Genomic DNA, 22,036 nt, shown 5'->3' with positions numbered 1-22,036 from the left:
ACCTATTTGCATTAAAGTAAGGCTTGGACTCCAGTGGTAGCGGGGTTTGTGCTAATCACTGTCCAAACACAAAGTGAGAAATGGGTGCTAGCTGAGAATCTCACAAGTAAAATATCTCACAAGTGAAGTAGCCTTACAAGAGGCGAGAAAGATACCATTTCAGTAGAGATGTTAAGATCCCTTGCCCAGGATCACATGGTTCCTCAGCGGAACTAAGCCTTCAGTCTTTTCGTTTAATGACTTCTCAAAATACTATAGCGCACACATATCTTGTTAATAACAAAAACTAAACAGTAGTACCTGTCTACACCTGCTCATGCTCAGGTAATAATCTCTTAAGTGTCTTGTAATTGAAGTATCAGAAGAACAATGGCTATTTAAAAAAAACAGAGTTTCCCTGGAGGGATCCAGACAAAGTAATTCTCAGTGTCCCATCCAAGATAGGATAAATAAATCCCACATGTTATGAAAGAAGGCATGTGTAAAGTGACAGAACTTCTAGGAGACTAACACAACATCTGTTTTTAAAAAGTGGCTGTATTGTCTTAGATGTGGATAGTAAAATTTCCAACTGCATTTAGAAAAAGTACAACCCAGTAAAACCTACATTTGTACTTGGTCAACTTGTTGAATTGGTAACTGAAAATAAAATATTAACAGAAGATGCATTAAGGTAAAGTCTGTCAGATTTTTTTTTTGGCATCTTTTCTCGCTAATGTATTGTAATTGTTAAATGAAAGTAGGTAAAAAGATTTGCTTACCCTAGTTGAACCGTGAATGTGTTATAGCACTCTTACATAAAATTGTTTCAGAGATAGAGCTGAATCTTAATGGAGCTTCTCACCAAACGTGCTTTGAAAGGGTTGAATAAAAAAGTTATGGTAAGTACTCACTTTTCATCTGAACACAGATTATTCAAGCCTCACAAAAGGCTCTGTGATTAGTGGTGTTTAAACCTAAAAAGTTCTTAAGTTAGAAACACTGCACAGGAACTTAAGTGGAACTATGGTTATCATAAAACGCCTGACATTCCATATTCTCATCTTTCTAGGTCTCTGTTTATTGCCTCCATTCTTACTGTGGCTAAGTATTAACAATCTGGGTTTACAAAAATCATAGGCACAGTGCATTTTTGGGAGTAGGGGGCACATGTTAAAACAGGTTGGGGTTTGGGGTTTTTTTGGGTTGTTTTGTTTGGGTTTTTTTGATGGATGCGGATACTGTTTTATAGTGGGAAAGGAATGTCAGGTCCACAGTACTTTTGCAAACATTGGTGGTGGAAGAGCAAAGTATGCGTATACTGTTTTAATAATACAGTTATTTTCAGCATGCTGTGTACACAATGTTGTTAGTATATCAGTCTGCATCATTCTGAGACTATTTATGTGGTGGGAAGGATAGTATATATTTTGTATTATAGATAGTATTAGAAAAAGTAATATACATATCTGGAAAAAAATGCCTTGAGGTGTGTATACACAGAATTTTCCGATCCATCTTCCAAAAACTTGATGTACACTTAATTAATGTGTTAAACTATAGAAACCCATAAAACAGGTTTGATTGTTTCTTGTGTTTTACTTCATTCCTATCTTGCAAGATATACTGACTATTGTCCATTAAACATGTAGGGCATGTAGGTCACTCGCTTGTCACAGAAGCGTATACTTGAATTGTACTATGGGGGTGTGAATATGGCCCTAGACAGAGGTGTTCCATTCAGTACTGAAGCTCAGATTGAAAGGCTAGATCCAAAAATAGCATCTTTATTTGAAAGGTCTCAGAACATGATTTCATAGTATAGATTAAGTGTCTTTTTGAGACACTTAAGAGAATGTTTAGTAAAAATATTGTCCTTTAGTAAAAATATTGTCCTTTAGTAAAAATATTGTCCTTTAGTAAAAATATTGTCCTTTAGTAAAAATATTGTCCTTTAGTAAAAATATTGTCCTTTAGTAAAAATATTGTCCTTTAAGAAAAGTTGGCCTTAGCATCAGGCCTGTGTTTGATTCAACTTGATGTCGAATACATTGATACTCTTATATTCTTATAATACATTGATACTCTTATATCCTTAATTGAAATCTTGTGAAAGGAATATTTTTAAAAAACTTTTTTCATAATTGATAGTGATTTTTATAGCTATTTTTCCCCCTTCGCTGATAGGCAAATGCTTCTTTGCGATGGTCTGTAATGGATTTATCTTCCCGCAGCAGTTCTAATGGACAGAATGATTGTTTCATGATGTTCCCAAGTGGCAGAAAACAACTTAAAAATATAAGTGAACTGATTAGATGGTTTAATAGCAAAAAAATAAGAATGTTTCTTAGCTTTGCATAATTAGAATCATATTACATAGGAACAGTGTTGCTTCCACTGATACTGCTGTTTGCTTTAATTTTATTAGAATTAAGGTTATGAGTAACTTGTAAACTAGTTACAGACTAACTGATCATCACCGAAGAAAATATTGTGATACCTGGAAAGTCCGTGTTGGTTGAACAGAGGATCCTACAAACTTTAACTCTCCTTGGTAGTTATGTACCAGCAGAAGAGCTGGGGGGGTGTAACTGTTTAGCTTAGTCTAATATAGAGCATTGGCCCTAAAAATGACACCCAAATATGACAGGCAATTCTGTTAACTGAACATGTGTACAAGCTTACGTTGCTTGTTAGTAGGAATAAATAGTGTAGACTCAGTTTGTATATTCCTTGAATGCTTCATGATAGTCCTTCAAACCCTTGTCATGTGTTTAAAAAAGAAATAAATCATTATTCTTTCTTCTCTAGGTCACCTTTACAAAGAGGAAGTTTGGATTAATGAAGAAGGCATATGAGTTGAGTGTACTCTGTGACTGTGAAATAGCACTCATCATTTTTAACAGCTCTAACAAACTCTTTCAGTATGCCAGCACTGATATGGACAAAGTTCTACTTAAATACACAGAATACAACGAGCCCCATGAAAGCAGAACCAACTCAGATATCGTTGAGGTAACAATTTGAAAAGACACGTCAGTTTTCTTGTCTCGTTAATACTTCAAATATGAACAATATTAGAGTATTTTAAGATATTTTAACCAAATGTATTTAACTTGAAAACCTTGTCATAAAATGTCAACTACTGCTTTTAGTCTGGTTTCTCTAAGGCACTAAGTCATCTTTACAGCCATGTTGTTTTCCCATCTGCCCTCCACCCCCTGCCAGTTTCTGGGAAACGTGTTTGATTTCAACCACATTTGGCAATGGAAATAGAGGTGTGAAAGATGGTTGTTTTTCTGGGGGAGGGAGGGGGCGAACTGTTCAAGGTTTTAATGGAAAAAATCAATTGGATGGAGAATAAGGTCCAAAGAGTGCCCTCAGCCAAACAAACAATTATGCTTGGCCCCTTTTCTCTTCTGAGGTAGTAGCCACTTTACCAGTCACATGTTGCACACAGATTGAATCAGCCACAGCCTGTGCTGCCCCTTGTTCAGCCAAAAAAGCCAACAAAAAAAGGGAATCTGTGGAGCAGATGAAGTTAATTAAATTTGTTGTCCAGTCACTCTGTATGTCAGTTAAAACATAGCAGTGTGCAGAGTGACTGCAGTTTCTGCAGTAATAGAATAGCATGAATATATTTACTCAAAGGTATTGGTTTCATCTACTATTATTATGCTTGTGCTTTAAATAGAAACTCTTTCCAGTACATAATTTCTAAAGTAGGTGTAGTAGAAATCAAGGATTTTTTTTGGCAATTCGAGCTTTTTTGTACTGTAACTGCATTTCAGATAAATCATGTCTCCAGTAGTCCTGTAAATAGACTAAAACAGGTGGCTGACTTAAGTGTTTAATTTAAATTCTGAAGTTGTCTTCTGAACAAATGCCTTGCTTTTTAGGAATAGTGATTAGCCTCGTATAGCTGGAGAGTCTATTGCCAAGGGGAACACAGAGTACAGCGAGGATACTAGCTGATTTTGTAAATAAGTTTTCAAGAAGAAAACAGATTGGCAAAGCTGGGAAATAGACTGATGCCTTGTATTTCTTTCTGAGAAGATTCTCTGCTAATTTGTCAACTCCCTTTTATGATCAGAAAGAAGACCTCCCCAACTTCTGTCTTCAGCGCTGAGTACTAATGAGAGGGATAATACAAGCTTTGAAGAGTTGAAGGAGTATTACTTAGTCACTGGATTAGTGCAAATAAGGGATAGCTGCTGTAGAGGAAGGGAGAACCTAATTCTTTCAGGATGAGCTTTTGATCGTGACAGACGTGAATTTGAGAAAGGAATACAAGCAAGTCAGGCTGATTTTTTTCTTCTGCATCTGAGGCCTCTTTGTGTTATGACTTCTGTAGTAGTGCTGCTTCACATCATGAGGACTAATCCAAAAGAATTTCTACGCAAGGCTACCTGTAGCTTTTTAAATTTTTTTTTGTTGGTGGGTGTTTTTACCAGTGTCAAGCATTTGACCCCAGTCAACTGCATAAAAAAGTACAGGTAGTACCCACGTGCACATATGGTTTCTATTCTGGGGGAACATGCAAGAACCCATCGACAGATTCTTACTAATTTTCCTCTGTAGGTTTACTGTATTATACTACTGTGGGATTTGGGACTTTAGTCTCATTTTTCAAACATAGTATAATTTAGGAGTGCATCTCCCAGTCTCTTCAGATTAGCCCTGTGTACTTTTTAGTTTACTTGAAAAGTTTTTGGTTTATTTTTCTTTCTTGGGAAAACTATTTAGCCAAAGAGGGGAGTGTATACCTTTTTGCAGGGAAAATATATTCTTTAAGTTTATGGCTGTATTCTGGATGGGAAAATTAAATCAGTAGGATGAAATATTTACAAGCTCAATATATGTATGGTAGAGTGGTGTTTTCTCTGTGTTGGATTCCAGGAAAGAAAAAATGTGTACAGTATTTCAGAAAGGTACTCTGCAGTTTCATTTTTTGCAACTGATTGCATTTCAGATTTGCTCCACCTGTATGGTAACTTCATAGTCTATTAACTATTGTTTTTTAGGCAATTAAGAGATATAATTCATGGTTGGGTTTGGATGGTTTGCTTCCCACTGTAAGTAAATAATGTCTTTAATTTAGAAAAACATTCCTTTTCAGTGGAAAATGATCTACTTTTTTGTGTTACAAGAGAGCTGAATTGGTTCAGTGGAGAATATGACGTGCTTTGGGAGCAGATACACTGACAGGTACTGCATAGGTAGGAAGGAACATGGGAGAAGAGATGAGATGGAGGAGAATAAGAGTCCTGTATTTAAGCAGTAGCAAGTTGCCAGAAGCTTATTGCTTCATGTAATGTCACCATTGATGGATGTTTGTGGCATGATAGAGGTGAAGTTATAGTACCAGCATTTTGGAAATGTTCTGAAAGAACAACGTAAAATGGCTTCTCTTTATTTTGCCTGTGTAGAAATACTATTTTAAAAAGTAAAAATTACTGAGAACCCCCCCTAAAAATCTGTCAAATTATATACTAAACCAGTTTAGAATAAGTAATTCCATTTTATGGAGTTATAGCTAATGTTACTAATCTTAGTTAACATTTTAGTAGTTCATTTGCCTGCTTGAATATGAAAAATGGTATTTACTGTGATGCAAGCTCACCATGAAACTAGTCTTCACCCACTATGGTCCTGATACACACGACAGGAGTTTTTGTTTTTTGGTTTGTTTTTTGTTTTTTTCTGTGTTAGAAGGAAAGCTAATTCTACCCAGCTCGGAAGCTGTATAAGGGAAGAAGCCAGTCTACTGTTACTTTCCGTACTGGATAGACGGCAATATTGTAAATGATTAAGTGAAGTTGAGACGTCTTCCCGTTGTAGTTGCCTCCTGTTCAATTTTGGCATAAGAATTGTTTTTATATGCCCAGAGCTTGGTGTCTTCTGTTGCTGCTGGAACGTTTGTGTGAAAACATAGCGGGAGGGAGAGCACCGGCATCTTAAATGAATACTAGAATTTTTCTTGATACATACCCTTACGTCTTTCACTGTACGTGCTATTGTAGATGTGAATGCTCTGTTGCTGTCCTGTACCTGTTATTTTCTAAACTTTGTCCCTTTTATGTTTTTTGTTGGTTCCATTTTTCTTTCTAATTTCTGTTAATATTTCTTTGTCCTCCTCCCCCCTTTTTTTTTCCTTCCATTCAACTTCTAAACAGTTCACCTATCAATAAATTGTGGCTTTACCTATTTCTTGCTGTTGGGTTTCTGTCATCATAATTTTTTTTCTTTCATAGCTACTTGGTAGCTAGTAACTGATATCAGTGTAAGGAATGTGGTTTTTCAACCATCTAGGCAGAATTATAGACTTTTGAATAGCTGGAATTGGAAGTTACAGAATTTTGTTTTAGTATGAGCTTAGTTTTCTAACTATCAGTAGTATACTTGGGGATGGTCCATTTCCTGCCATTTGGTACCCTTAAGGGAGAAGATCTTGTAACAGATGGCCTGTAACCAGTTTTAAAGGATATTTTGTGTGGCATTTTTGAGCTGGGACTCAACCTTGTTGATCTTTGACTCTTTTGCAGTTTGAATCTTGTTTTACAGCATTGGAAAAAAAGAGGTGAATAGGGAAAACAGGATTGATTGAAACACTCAAAATCTTCAGAACATACACAGGTCTGTGAAATAATTTCCTTGCTTATCAGATCAGGCACAATTGGTCTAATGGGTTTTTTAGATTAATTTCTGTATCCCTCTGAAATATGGAAGGTGAACACAGCTGATGTGAGGACAGTGAAACTTTGCTTATGATTGCTGATCTCTTGACCTTTTTGTAAAGGGCATTTATTCAAGAGGTGGTGAGTGTAATGTTTCCTTTAAGCCTCATGAAAAGAAAAACATATCTTCTGTTGAAAGTCCACAATAGCTTTTTCATACGAGTTCAGAAATATAAATTAGCATTCAAAAACTTCTTTGATGTTTCTTGCTCTTGGACAATATGGTCCCTTCTCACATCAGATGGGAGAGGGTTGGTTCTGTTGTACAGTAAGGTTTTATTTGCCTTATTTTTTTCATAGTTGAGTGAAAGCTAGTGCTCTTGCACAGGTTAGATGGACCATATAGGGATATTGAAAAAAGTGAAATTTTCATTCAGTCTGTTTTGAATTCTTGAAGTATTAGGATCATATATTTAGTTTTACAAAGCCATAATGGCACAGTTGAAGATGGTTACACTGAATCTCTGATTTGAAGGACTTGCCGTAGGTGTTACAGCATTTGATGCTTTAATGTTCATGGACTTCTTTTCTGTAACACATTATTCTTGGCAAGTAACTACTTTCCCTGAAAAAAGAAGCAGAGTACTTCTGCAGAGTAAAATGGGAAGAATTTCAGGTTTTATCAGGATTCTGTATCCATATGGTCAACAAAATGTTTTAATGTATAAAAGACAATTTGAGACCTTGAGCGTTTATCCTTTTTTGATCCAAAGGAAAAAAGGGAAATGAACAGGCACTCACACTCAATCTTCTTTAGTAGTGTAGGGTGTGTTAAGATTATTACAGATTATCTACAAGGTAACACTTCCATGCTGGCCCCTTCTGTCCCTCAGGAGTGCCTCAGAAAGCAGCAGTTGTTCCCTCTCTTCCAGCCTCTCTTTCTGGGAGTCAGAGGCTGAAAACAGGATCTTCTTGCCTGTTTAGCTGAACTTTTTTATCTCTTTTCCACGTTTTGATGTTGAGTGATACAGCAAAACAGGGTTTATTTCACCTACACTTGGCTGTGGGTGGGTTGTGCATGTTTCATTGTATCACCTCATCAAACTGAGGTGATTTGATTTTTAGGAGCCTGTCTGAAATGTGACCTACTTTGCTGGTTGGCACATCTGTGCCCATGAGAATTTCGGATGGGTGTCAGTTAATGAGCCTCTTCTGTGCTGTATAGTTTAATGCTGTTTTCAGTATAATATAATGTGTTGTATAAGGCTTAGGTTATACCCCAAATATTGACAGCTGTCCTTGAAATATGCAATAATCTGTAATAAAAATCATAATTAAAAAGTGTAAAAAAAAAAAAAAAAAAAAAAATCTATCCTGAACCATGTCATGTAATTACTGTAAACATATTCTTTTGAAAGGCTGCTGTATTGGAATAATCATAACTGTTTCTTGGTGTAAATTACAGCGAGTGATTTGGATGTTTGTATTAAATCTTGACATGGAAAATGCTGACTCGAATAGAAAGTAGTGTTTGTGATGGCTTGGGCTGATAGCGGTCATGTCACAGTTTTGTCAGAAACAAGACAGAAAGCAGGTAAATGTACCTGCTGCTACTTACAGTGGTGTGAATAAACCAGTTTAATTTTATAGAAGCTGTATTCAGTGCATCATCTTGCATTAAAATACCAATCAGGCATTCTATTTCTCTGCCTTTTCACAAAATTGTAATGAAGAACTGTTATAGGAGCAATACGTGTTCTTTAGTCATAGACATATATAGTATCAGAGATGTGATTGTCTGATCATAGCTTTGAGTAAGCATGTAGAGCTCATCTGCACATGTAGAGCCTGCAGCATAAAGAAGCAGATGCATCTCCACAGCCAGATGGAGCATATGCCAAGAGACAAGTGTAACAGTGTGGGGAGCATAAACAGAAAAGTTGGTGTTGAAACACTATTTTTATAAACCAAAAGCTTTTTGGTTTTGTTTTTTTATCCAGTTTTCTCCACCTCCCCAGCATTGCTTCTTTTCCAGGCTATGGATTACCAACACAACATGTATTTTGAACTGTTATTGGTCTGTCATACAGTGTAGTAGTTAGTTAACCATGACATGTTATGGTATTTTGGTAGAGCTTGAATTGGTTCATAGCTTCTTTTTTAAAATTTGGGTGAAATTCATAGGCCGTTGAAGATTTGGGAATGGTATCTCAATATACATACATGCACACATACAAAATTACATGAGAAAGACATTCAGTTCGTTGATCCTGTTTTCTTCCTTGGAGGATACCTGGTGTATGCAATCTAGATACGCATTTGGCAAACAATTTGGGCTTCCATATTTTGCTATTCAAAGCTAAAAAGTAAGATGGTGGAAGTTGGATCACATCCTGCAAAAATGTATTTCTTTGAAATGTTTCATAAGAGACGTTACATGGTAAGTTTTTAAACATTTTTAAGAAGGAAGAGAGCGCTCTACAACTACCTTCAGTTGAAAATGAAAACTGATGCTTAATGTAGGTGACTAAAATATACAAATTTACATGAAGTATGAACACAGCTTTGTAGAACTAAGATAGTGTTGAGAAGTGATACCATGAATGTTGCTGGTTAGACCCACACTAGAGATTGTAGGAAGGTTGACAATGCTGATTAGTTAACGTTTTGCATTCCTTCCTATCTGATAGATGGAGAATTGCCAATAGTGGGCTAGACTTAGGAGAAAAAAGAAAAAAGCAAAAATTTTTGGGCTGATAGAAGAATACATATGAGTATGGTAAATAGTATTATCACGTGTTTTAATTGATTGGACCACTTGCTTTGGTCTCCAAATAGCATGGACCACACTGTGGAAATAAGTGGTATACATTTAAAAGAGGGAAGAAGCTTAAAAATGATTTCAGTGAGGTAAGGAAATTACTTTGTAATCTGCTCGTGATGCTGAGAAAATGTAGGCATTATTGGACTTGATTTGCCAAATGATTATGTAAATGTAATTATACTGCATATAACATTTCAAATAATTTGAGATGGCACACAAATGCCTTTGAGACATTTTAAGGAGGTGATTGAGGAGGATTTATGTATGGTTAAGGACTAAAAATCTCACTTTTAACTTACCTTAAAAAGAGAGAAAATGCATCAAAACTGCAGTGGTCTGCAATATGATTTATCAAAAACTTAGATGTATAAAAATATATGTGTATTTATATGTATAGTAGCTTGAATCTATTTTTTTTTTTCTAGTGAAAGTGTTTACTATAAACCTGGCTTATAAACAGGTTATGCTTTGGGGTTTTATTTCCCACCCAGGTTTCAGGAAGAAACAGCTTCCTTGAAAGGTTTAGAATGTGGTAAATGTAGCAAATATTTGTTTTGAATATAGTGACAGAAGATACCTGAAGATACCTGTGTGTTCTATGCTGAGCAAAACAGTTACTACTCATAATGGTGTCTGTCTCTTCTTTCTTTTTTTTTTTTTAATTTGGGAGATCAAGTTCCACACTTAATCCCCAAAGTAATTTTGTTTGAGCTGTTTACTGTTATCATTATTTTTTCCATATCTTTCATTTGGTAATATTGTTCTACTTCTTTGGCTATGCTGAAATTGCTTTGGGCAATGCTGGTGACTAATGTTGACATGCTTGGGGTTTTTTTTTTTTGGTGGTGACTTTAAGAAAGCTGACAGTGCTAGAAAAAAGTTCTTGTTCCTAGTTAATGTCATTTTGTGTTCCTTCATTTCTGATATATAAACAATTGCTGGAAGTAGGATAGGCTTAATTTTTTTTTTTTTTTTAAACAGCTTTGGCTTGCCAGGAAATAATCTAAAGCTACACTTTTCTCGTGTCTAAACCAGTGATTAAATTTACTGTTTTAGGGTTAAGAATGCAAGACTATTTCTACCTCTTAAAACAATGCTGGTATTCTAAATTTACCATGCTGTACTGGTATTCTGAATTTTGATGAATTCCAGCTTTAGTCACTAACTAAATGAAATATATGAAATTTGTCCAGAATGAATCTTTATATATGTTTCCGAAGTCTCTTGCTAATAATGGTTGTGCTAAGCTGTTGTATTACCAGTAGTAATTTTATGTAGTCCCAGTTCAGATTGCTCTGTGTCCTATGACAGTCCTATGACAGTTATACTGGTGAGATTATCTTAAAGCTGTGAAATGAAATTTGCTATGATGTTCTTACTTTTTTTTAACAAATTAACAGAGAAAGCTAATCACTTAGCTGATGAATGACAGCTTACTTGGCTGTGCATCAGTAGAATCTCAAATTGAATCAGATGGCTCTTCAGGAGGCTGTGCTGCTGTGAGGACCAGAATCTTAAATCTATATCAAATACTAATAGAGGGCCTTTGTATGGTACCTGTGTACTGAAAACTGCAGAAGCAACCCTGCAATAGGTGATGTGGATATCTTTTAAGAACCAAGATAACTTTGTATTTCATTGAGAAGGCACATCAGGAATTTGAGTTGGTCATAATAGCATGTTTTTCTCTTTGAGAATTTTTTTTCCCCCATTTATTTTAATCTCTCTTTAAAGGGGAATGACACAGGTCCAAATATCATTAGTAAAAAGAAAATATCTAAATCTTCCCTGTCCTCATTCCAAGCTATCGGTGTTTTGACCTGGTGGTCTTAGTGGTTAATTGTCCTGTGAGCTAGTTGCTTGACCAGTGTTTTAAATTCTGTTCGTAGACCAGAGAGCATTTCTTCCCCTCCTTTCCTACTACCTCTTGAGAAAATGTAGCTAATATACTAAACTTTCTCCCTTCTCCTCCTTGCCTCTGTCAAATGCTGTTAATTTTTTTCCTGAATTTGACATGAAACCCAAAATAACAATAAATAGATCTAGCTTAATAGATCTAGTGAATGAATTGTTACAAGTCATAGTCTGGAAGAAGCAAGTTCTAAGCAGAGCTGGAGTAGTGCTTGTTGGGGCATTTAGGTAGCAGTTTCTCTAAGTAGATAACCATTTTCTTTAAAACAATTTAAAGCATGGCTTGTTTCATTTCCCATCACTACCGTGTATGTAGCTATGAGCTACTTATAATCACTAAAGTTCCCAGAGATGTGCTTTAGTTCTTAGAACAGTTCTGAATGTGACAGGCATGGCTGTGGGCATGACTGTTCAGTGTCCTGTCCTGCCAGTCAGTGGTATAGGCCTTTCACTGTAATCCTGAAGTGCAGACTATAACTAGTAATACTATTTAAAAGTTCTTTCCTCAGTTTCTAGTGGTAGCATGAGTTGTGAATAATTCAGTTTGATGTAAAAATTTTGTAAGTGTCTCATTGAACTCCAGACATATTTACCGTTAAAGATAGAAATACCTAACAGTGCTAATTAATATAATGAATATTTTGGATTCTAATTACATAACATTAACTACTTTGAGTTGTGTGGTTTTTTGTGCTTTCCTTTGCATTGTGCAGTATCTAGATGTAATTGGAATAAATCAAAATATACAACAGCTTAAAGCAGTAAGAGCAAAACTTGTTTTTACTCTACTCTGGTAACTTAGTAGGATGAGATTTGAATAAAGAAAACTTTTGTTCGTTTTACTGTAGAAAACTTAGGCTGTTGTGCTTTTGAATGAGGTCTTACAATGTAAAACATGCCATTAGGTGGAATCTGTGTTGTTTTTTTAAGTTATGACTATTGTAAGTACTTCTCGTGTTTTCTAGGAAAACTACCCTTGACTTAGGTTTATATTGCAAAATAGCAGATAGTAGTATCGTATTTACTGTACCCTTCCTCACAAATCTTGATTAAAATATAAACTTTGAACTGTAGAAGCTAAAATGTGTCAAATGTTCTAGACATCTGTAAAATAAAGATGCACTTTCAAGTGGAGTAGCTAAAAGTGTTTTGAGAGATTTGTTAAGGGTCCATCTTGCCTCTGGGATTCTTTGGCCCGTGAAGGTTTATTGAAGTGATTGCTACATCCTATACCTCTTACTCGCCATCCTCCTTTAGAAGCAAAGGGTGATTATGGCTCCATGTTTCTGTATTTGTTTGGATACAGACTTGGATAACACATTCCAAAGAATCAAAACTTAATGAAAGCAGCTATTTTTTTTAATATTGCATATAGTTTCTATTCTTGGTGAACAGCACATACCTCTCATTTCCTTTGGAGACCGGTTTTAGTATTTATTTAAATAGGTGCTACATAAAAACAGTGATTCTCCTCTGTTACGAAGTCCTGTATTTATTTCCCAGCTGTGCAAGTGATATTTTTCCAACTGATTCTGCAGTGTGTTTGGAGAATGTTTTTAGTTTTGAAATTTATAGGGCAGACACACAAAGTCCAGTTCTCACACCCACTGCTCGGAAATGCATATCAAAGATCCTGTTCTGGATTTAGCTGTTCTGGAGATGTTGTGTTAAGTAGGATTGAAAATTGACTCCAAGAAAATCTGTAACAGCTCACTGCTTGTTAATGCTGGAGTTCATGCAGGCAGTCACACAAAGACATAATTATTCACTTGTATTAACAAGTTCTTCAAGCTGTGCTGGTCTTATGTATTCTGCAGCCCTTGTGTTGCTGCAGAATTTGGTGCTTTTGAAATTCTGTATTGACAGTAGAGTATATTTTTACTTTGCGATTTCAAAGTGAGGACCATGGCATCTGTTAATCAAGAGTGAGTGACTTTACACAAGCTGTGCATGGAAAGAATAGACCCCAGAACAATGCATCTTCTGGAACTACAGTAAGATAAATAACTGTTCTTTCTGGTGATACTCTTGATTTCAGTGGAGAGTTAATGTAACCCCAGCTTTTGACTTTGAAGCTTATGGGTTTGGTAGTGTATTCAGCTACCAACCCTGCCAATCTGCTGGGGATTAACCACCTTGCGGAAGGGACAGGAGAAGTGCAAGCTTCTTGATCATTGCTGTTCATCAACCAATGGTTTAGCATAAACTGTCAAAAAGGAGGGAGAGAGTCAACTATAGGATGCTTGACTCCCTTTGGACCTCAGCATGTTTACATGCTGTGTTTCTGTTAAGTTTCTAGTACTTTGCTTTTGAATAATCTCAATGTTTCAGCCTTAAACTGATGGGGCTTCTGCAGAAGAGGGCTCGGGGACTCTCTAGCCTCCAAGAAAGAATTACAGATCATCTTCATACTGTCATTCAACCTCCCAGTCATGTAACCAACATGTGGGTGTGGTGAGATACTTCTGATCGTATGATGGAGATTGTGGTTTGTTCATTGCCAGTGTTTTACTGCAAGTAAACCATCTAGGCTGTAACATATTTAACACTCATCTGAACAAAGGACTTCATGTTGATCCTTTCACCTGGTACGTTTTGCATAGTAACTGTTTTATCACCTGATTAAAGAAAGTATTTATGGTGGTAGTTCTTGTGTTACAGACCTATGAATCTCTTAACAGCCCTTGCTATATCATATCATTCTTGTTCTTCATAGTACTTAAATCAATACACATAGAGTGTTAATGTCTTTGTGACTTATCAGTGATAGTAATTACATCTTGTTAATGTCATATCAGTGATGTAATATTTCATGTGGGAGCTTACAGGTCTGTAATTTATAGTATAGACTATGGAATGCTAGTTAAGTTAAATTGACAGTAGTGTGAATTTTAACATTTAAATAATGTTTTACTTGAATTACTAGTTACTTTCAATAGAAAGTGGATAATATATTCTTAATTAAAAACTTCCAAATTCATTGGGAATATTGTGAAGATTTTTTAGTTCAAAGCTCTTATGCATTGTCCCACTGAAAGCTCTTCTAACTATAACAAACCGATGCCATTTAAAGCCGTGCTCTTATTTGCATTAACTTATAATTCAGTACTTGCTGAGTATAGTGACTTGTTAAAAAGAAAAAAAATCGAGCATGCCAGAGCCAGTCTTTATGCAACATTGACATGAATTACACATGATAGAGTAAAGCTTACTCATATTTCACTATCCCTGATTCTGGTACAGTCTTTTCTCTCTACCTCTCTGGATCCCACCTTTGATTTCCCACCGCCTTTTCAGGTTAGGTGAGGACAGTCTTCAAAGAAATGCTTTGGCTTTTGATAATTCACTCTAAGTGAAGGTTATGCAAGGAAAAACATATTAAGTATATTCCTTTGACACAACCGAGAAGTTCAGTACTCAAAACACAAGTTGTGACATACTTATTATGGCTTTGAGTCTTGAAGTCCTACATTCTAATTATTTTAATTCATTGCAAATAGAGATGTGTATGCTTGTACCCTACTTTATTTCAGGAGAGGTTCGCTGCTTCGTGTTGTACATACTTATCTCGGTGTCTTCACGTACCTGCTTTCGGTTGTCTTACTCAACTTGCTTATTTTTTGGTAAATATTCTGCAGTGGCGATATGAACTAGGGTAATGCTTGTTTGTGTGTACACACACCACACCTGTTTAGAGTGCACACATGTGTCTACACATACTTGTAGTGATTTGTCTGTACAGTCAGACACCTTTTTTGGGTGAAACAAAATGGCAGTTCCATACCAATATTAAAGGCAATTGAAGCTTATTCTGGTAGACATTAGTGTAGCCAGTTCCCTTAATCTTACATGAGAATGGTATTTTAAAAATCGTATAAATGCTTAGAATCCACTAAACATTTTCTTTGGGAATAGTTGCTATTTGTGTTGTAATTACTTTTTTGATAATACTAAGTTATCTTGAATACCAAGACTTTGAAATAGTTTCTGTCATCCTTTTCAATTTTCAAGCTGTAAGGAGAAATTCAGGACAAGAAATGTTTGAAATAGCAATACTGCATAGGCAGGTAGACCAAAAGAAGCCCATTCTTTTTATATCAGTGATTTGTAATTGGAGTTTAGAAAAATTTTCTTGGCAAACTATGAGTAGGAGATAATATTTTTACTAAAGAACTTCTAAAAGATTATGAAGGATATTATGCAGATGGGTTGCTACACTTGGAAACTTTTCATGTTCCATATGGCTTATCTGCAATATACTGTTGCTGAAAGGAGGCATTCAGTCGGCTACTGCTGTTGCTGATTTATATTTTTAACCATTGCAAGTATGCGAAGAGGTACATATGGGAAGATGTGTATGTACGTGTTGTCCCTTGAGTAAGGATTGAAAAAAGCATTTGTGTACCATAAAATATCTCTTTGAACATTCTAACATAGAACTGTGTTTTGCTTGGTTTTACCATTAATTTTATTTGTTGCAGACTGCATTCCTTGAAAGGACTATAAAATGTATTTAATTTATATGCTAAGGAATAGTTTCTGCTTCCTGAAGATGAACATCAATCTCTTTTGTCTTTTGTTTTTAAGAAAAAGATTGAGTAGGACTGACTTAGGCTGGCAATTTAGTAGTCTTTAATGGAAATATCTAGTTGATGGTACTTTCTATAAAACAGGTAAACCGAAAACCTGCTCAGCAATATAAAATTCAATAATTTAGTAAGTCGTATAGAAAGCAAAACAAAGACAAATGCATCAAATGTCAGACTTTGAGAGCTTGATTTAGTTTTCACTGTGGAAATAGTATTATCAGTGCTAATGGATTACTAATTGTTTTAAGTCTCAAGAAGTTTATTTAGGAGTGAGCAACCCAGCTGGTTTGTAGGTCAGCAACTGCGTTATGAAGTCCAGAGTTTACAGTTAGTGTTTCTCTAAAATCACAAATACAAATAAGCAGCTTCCCTTCCTATGCCTTCTAGTCCAGTGCATTCTGGGAGTGAAAAGAGTGGATTTTATAGCCCATAAAATTATTATTCTTCAGTAACTGCTTGTGGTTTATCTATTTAAAATAATGTTTCACAGCAAAGATGCTTCAAGCTAGAATTTAAGCTTCATACCGTGTCATGTCTAAAAACCTTTTGTATGTGTTATTTTATATAAATGAGAGTTTGAATCCCGAGTGCCATCTTTATCATATCTTGGAGGAATTTGACAGCTAGCTTTCATGTTTGGCAAGCGAGGGATACATGTTAAAATTTGCCAGATACTGGAAGTGCTCCAACATTTGAAACAAGACCGTGTCTTTTCTTAGAGTGGTATATAACAGGGACACTGATAAAACTTAAAATCATGAACATTTTTCATCTGTAAATGATGAATACCTTTGCCTAAAACTGAATATAGTAGAGCATTGCTTAAAGGGCTCTTCCTTGTCTTTTATGGCCTAGTGCTAGGCGGCTTGTAGTCTTTTTGTTCATGTAACCCTGGAATAAGTAGTTAATCCTAAACCTCCTTTTTTCCCCCAAAATACTGTAATGTTTGGCCAAGAAATATAATCATTGTAGCAAACTTTGTTAAAGTACTGTACTCCGCATTTTTGATGTCTAGATATCTTTGCATAATATTCATTATTTACTTTTGAAATACCACTAATTTAGCACAAGTATGGAAAATATTATTTAAGTAAGCTAAAAGTAGAGTATGTCAATTTTTCAGATTTTACTTACTATATATTGTTTTGGTTGGGATGCCTACCAGAAAGATTGGTGAGGCCTTGTTCCTTAAGAAGTTAAGCTCTTCAAGTTGCTTAGCTCATGGAAATGTCTGTCATAATCTAATTTGACCTACGCATTTCACTGAAGTTTTGAAAGCTGGGCACCACTCTGCTTTACTGTGCTGTTTTAGGACATATATATTTGTGGCTGTAATTAGAATGTGAAATTCTAACTGATAGCATAGCAAAATGTAATTGAAAATGTCGGGAGTACTGAAAGGAATAGTATTAGGGATAGACTTAAGTAGCCTCCTAACTCGATGGAAAGGAACATCAGCTTCATAATCAAATTTGAAGATGCTTCGGTGGTTGAAGTTGAGAATATTAATAGAGCCTGAGGAAAATTTACAAAATTTTTAAACATTACATGAAATAATCCAGTACATCTAACTGAAAAAGAAATCGAAGCCTACAGAAATAATGTTGATGAGCTTCAAACACAAAACACTGTTACTCAGTTGAAATACATGATTTTTCTCTGTCTGTTTGCTTTGATGTATACACTGCACTTAGTATTCACTCCTGCTTGTATTTTAGACAGTGATAAAATTCATATACCCAACACTGCAGGGGCAAGCTCCGACTTTGCAGAACTATGTTCTTACTCTAGAGGAAAGAAACAGAAATGATAATACTTCAGAAGCCAAACTGACCTGCAGGAAGTTTAAAAACTATAAATAGATTTCAGTGACTAAGAATACTCCTTGGATACTTTAATATGTTTTATATAAAATAGAAGAGAAATGACTGTATGTAAAGGATGATACACCATAGTATTGTTCAGGGTGATGAAAGTGAAATATTTTGTGTTACAAAAGAAGAGTAATCCAGCCTGGTTTTGGGCTCAACTTCTTGACAATAATATGTAACAGGAAGCAAATAATAAAGCAGTTGTCATGCTTTCAGCATGACTTCTTACTATATGTAAAGTCTGTAGTGATACCTGTAGCTTTTGCCAGCTGAAGTCTCTCTCTGCTGTGGGGAGCTGAACTGTGTTAAAGGACTATGCCCTGTTTTCTCTCACTGATGTTTCACATAATAAGAATGAAAACTGGGTGGAAGTCTGGTGCTGTGACTACTGTATTTGTCCTTTGTTTTGTGAATATCTCGGAAAAAAGGTGCAGTTTTTTAAGTAGAACATGATTATCAATGGTGGCTGATGCAATGAACAGGCCATTCCTTCTGCCTACTTTGGATCTGTGGTGCTCAGCCCATACATTGGAAAACCAACTTATTCCTGCTACAATTGAAAACAAACCCAGCAAAAATAAGTAAAATAAAGAATGGCCAAGGAGAATTTTTCTGTCATTTTAGTGAAGAAAAAATGAGTTATTGCAGGCTCAAGCAAACATCAGAGTTGGTGTAAGGGTGATCTCTAGGATCTTGCACTTTCTGTGGCACTAAGTTGTTGCTGTCAGTCAGCTTGTCAAACTGCTCCCACAGAGATTTCAGCAATTCCCTTAAAGAATGGGGAAATAACCTTAAAAGCATGGATCCCTGTAATCATCTGCAGAGATGGAATGTGAGACTGATCCTGAAGGCTGTGGTACGGCTAGATAGCTCTTGGTTACCCTGGGGTCTCTCTTTTAGGAATTATTTTCCTTTGTTCCTGAACATTGATAGGAAAGGCACTATTGCAACCTGGGCTAATCATACTGGTTTCTGCATTTTGTTGGTGTGACTGCAGCTTCACAATCTTTTGCCTCAGTGGTCATGTCGTTATTCCCATCATGGATGGCAGAGTGATGCTTAGTCCCATCCTCCCCGCACAGAGCTGCATAAACGCTTGGCAGCTGCATTTGTGGGTGAAGAGCCTTTGGGATTTGGTGCAAATGGCAGCAGTGTCCTCTCCACTGCTGCATGGCAGCTCTCTAGAGCATGAGGAAACTGTTTATTTGGTTATCCTTTTGATAACCATGGTGAACGTGCCTACTGGAGCAGCAGTAATATTTGGCAGTATTAGTAGAGCCTTTCTGTTACTTCAGGCCTGAGGAATACTTACACTTTTTTAAATTACAATTCTTAAAAAAGTTTTTACTCCAAATTTGTGCTGCTTCACAGCTCTTCTGTGCTCTGACTGCAACAGCAGAAACAGAACTAGCCACAGGTTTTAAGTGAAAGGTTTGCCGTTTCCAAGGGAAATAACTTTTCATTTCAATCTTAGTCAAATTTTGGAAATGTTTTTCCTCATGATTTGGGATGAAACATCAACAAAAATCCTGTTTGGCCAGCTCCAATAGTAAGTGCAAAAATAGAGCTTGTTAACATGATACATAGTAGCATTGATAGCAACAACTATTTCCTTTTTGTGTAATATTACAAGAAACCAAACACTGAAAATGTTTTGAATGAACTGAGACTTTTTTGTACTTCATAACACTTTCTACATTTGAGGTCATCTTACTTTTTTGCTTTAAGACAGAAAAATATTATTTCCTGAGGTGACAGGGAACATAATCAAGTTCTCTACAGTTTTGCCAGAGCTGGTAAGGAGCCCAGATCACTAATACCAGAAGTCTTGGCTTTTTAACCACACTCACTGAATTGAAGCACAAAACATGCTGATTGTGCTCTTTTAACCATTAGCAACGTGTCCTTTCAGAGTTGGGTATAAAAACCAGGGTCTTTCATGGGGAGAAGGACAGTTGGGGGTTGTCACTTAACTTCATCTCTGGTAGCAGTAATCTGTGTTTATTAGTTCAGAGTTTCTGGTTTCCTGAACTGCTGATGACCAATATATTGAGCCAGTGTAAGTTTATGTGAGAGAAGCTGCGTGCAGCTGGGCTGGAACAACCCTTGAGGAAGGTGGTGACTTGATTTCACGCTGTGGAGACTCAGCAGGATTAAAGCTCCTGCATTTCATGTTTCTCTGTGGGATTTTGTGAAAGGAAGCTTATGCTAAGATAATTACACTGTGACGGTTGAATATAATCTTTGCTTCCTCATGGATCATACAATAAATCACTTTATTGTATTTTTGTACTCTTTGGTATCTGTATTACTGGTTTCAGTAAAATTTATGTTCAATTGTAGAGAGAAGCTAATTATTTTGTTGCTGTTGATGTTTTGCAAGAAGCCCTTCTTCTGTTCCTTAGATGCTTCTTGCCAAGGCATGATTCTTTTCTTAAATTAGCAAAATGCAGTGCAATTAAAAAGTGCTTTGTATATGTGCGGGGAAGTTCACGAAAATATTGGGGCTCTTGTACCATTTACTTGAATGTAGTATTTAAACTTGTCATAGCTAGTCCAGCCATTCCCATACAATGTTTCCTAAGCTGTGCCTTTTAAGAAAACCCCAATATTAAGCCAATAATTATAATATTCACATATTTCAGTTTTACACAGTGAAGCAAAAGCAGCTTAAAACTTCTGTGTCATTCTGTGATATCAAGATGACTACGGCTGTCTGGAACACTTGTATAGTGACTTTGTTTGTCACACAACTATATTGCTGTGTTAGCTTCATTCTTTTAAAAAAGATTTCATACCTGCCTTGGTTCCTCATACTTTACATTATTTTCTGACAAAAACCAGTACTTTTCTCTCATTGGTTAGTTAATCCAGTCTAATATCAAAGCTGCACAATCTCAGTAACTGAAGGCACAATAAAATGCATTGGCAAACATGTTGGAACAATTTCCAGTAACTTTGGCTAAGTCTTAGAGGAAGTGGAAAGTAATACAGATTAACTCAAAAGGCTACACATTCCCTTAGATGATCTGGAAAACACGACTTAACACCAGAAAGCAATTGTAGTGAGCATCCAAGAGCAAAACCTGAAATTTAATGGTCTATTTCCATCTTGCTGTAACAAGAAAAATCTATGTTCCACATTAGCCTCAACTGCAAAACCTGATTGTATTCTAAACAAGCTTATCAATCACAGCAGAGAAGTAAAACTCTCTTCGTGTTACACAAATATTGTTTGGTCTTACTAACTGGCAGGTTTTTCTTCACTCTACCCCCCCCCCCCCCCCCCGCCCCATCTCCAGAGTTAATAAAAATCTCAGTGTCTATTATAATATCTTGGAAATAGCTCAGGGGGGCAAGTTATTTACATGAATTGGAGAAATAACAAATTTTAGCTATAGAGAGTCTCGAGGGTGGAGTCAGCAGCACTTGTTTATGGAGTTTGGCTTTCCTGTGTCCCCACAGAGCGATTCCCAGTAGTCATGGCCTTCCTTGTTTTCCTGTGAGCAAGGGCCTGTTATCATGTCTCACTCTGTAGCCTGTGAGAAAGCTCAGGCTTCGCCTGGCCGTGTGAACAGATTACAGCATTCCGCTTGTTAGTACGAACCACGCGGCAGAAATGTTTTACTATTATGTTACTGGGCAATGATAAAGTTGGCAGTCTTTTTATGGTTAGGTCCTCAAAGTGGCAGTTCATGTTTTAGTGATAAGGAGACAGAGCTTTGGATATCAGACCCAGACTTATTATCTGTAACAGTGAACTGTGGCTTAAATCCTTCCACAATGACAGGAACCCCATCTGGAGTGAAGGTTTCCAGAATCTTAAACAGGAGATACTGAGGCATTTTCCTTCCTCATGAGTTGAAGCAGAGTTAACCCCATTGTTAACAAAAATAAAACAAAAGTTGCCAAGAGGAAAAATGCATTTTTATATTTAACTAAATAGCTTCCTTTATATTAGAACTTTGAGTATAATATTCAGATGGATCTGGGAGGATGAGTTGGCAGTATTATTCTTAAAAGCTTTCACTTGATTGTTTTAGAATATTGAAAGGAGCATTAATGAAACTCCTATGCTGCAATACTTAAAATTGCTCTAACATATTTATCAAAGGAGATAAACTAGACAATAAGTGTATGTCTTGTAATATTTTTCTTTCTAGTATCTAAATACAGCTTCTAATT

General features: G+C 36.1%; 1 protein-coding gene across 7 annotated transcripts in view; it reads left to right on the top strand.

Annotated features, from left to right (window-relative positions):
• The window catches only part of MEF2A (myocyte enhancer factor 2A), a 93,452-nt gene that overhangs the window by 39,930 nt on the left and 31,486 nt on the right, over positions 1-22,036 (top strand). For 6 of the 7 annotated variants that reach the window (XM_074837684.1, XM_074837682.1, XM_074837685.1 and 3 more), the window contains exon 3: positions 2,791-2,994. In XM_074837684.1, coding sequence (XP_074693785.1) covers positions 2,791-2,994 — 204 coding nt within the window. Of the gene's footprint in view, positions 1-812; positions 882-2,790; positions 2,995-22,036 lie in introns of all 7 variants that reach the window. The other variant, XM_074837683.1, reaches the window with a different exon arrangement.

The sequence above is a fragment of the Strix aluco genome, chromosome 12, assembly GCF_031877795.1.
Source record: "Strix aluco isolate bStrAlu1 chromosome 12, bStrAlu1.hap1, whole genome shotgun sequence".
In the NCBI taxonomy this organism is placed as follows: domain Eukaryota; kingdom Metazoa; phylum Chordata; class Aves; order Strigiformes; family Strigidae; genus Strix; species Strix aluco.
Note: the sequence above shows the minus strand (reverse complement) of the source record. Positions and strands in the feature narration are given on the sequence as shown.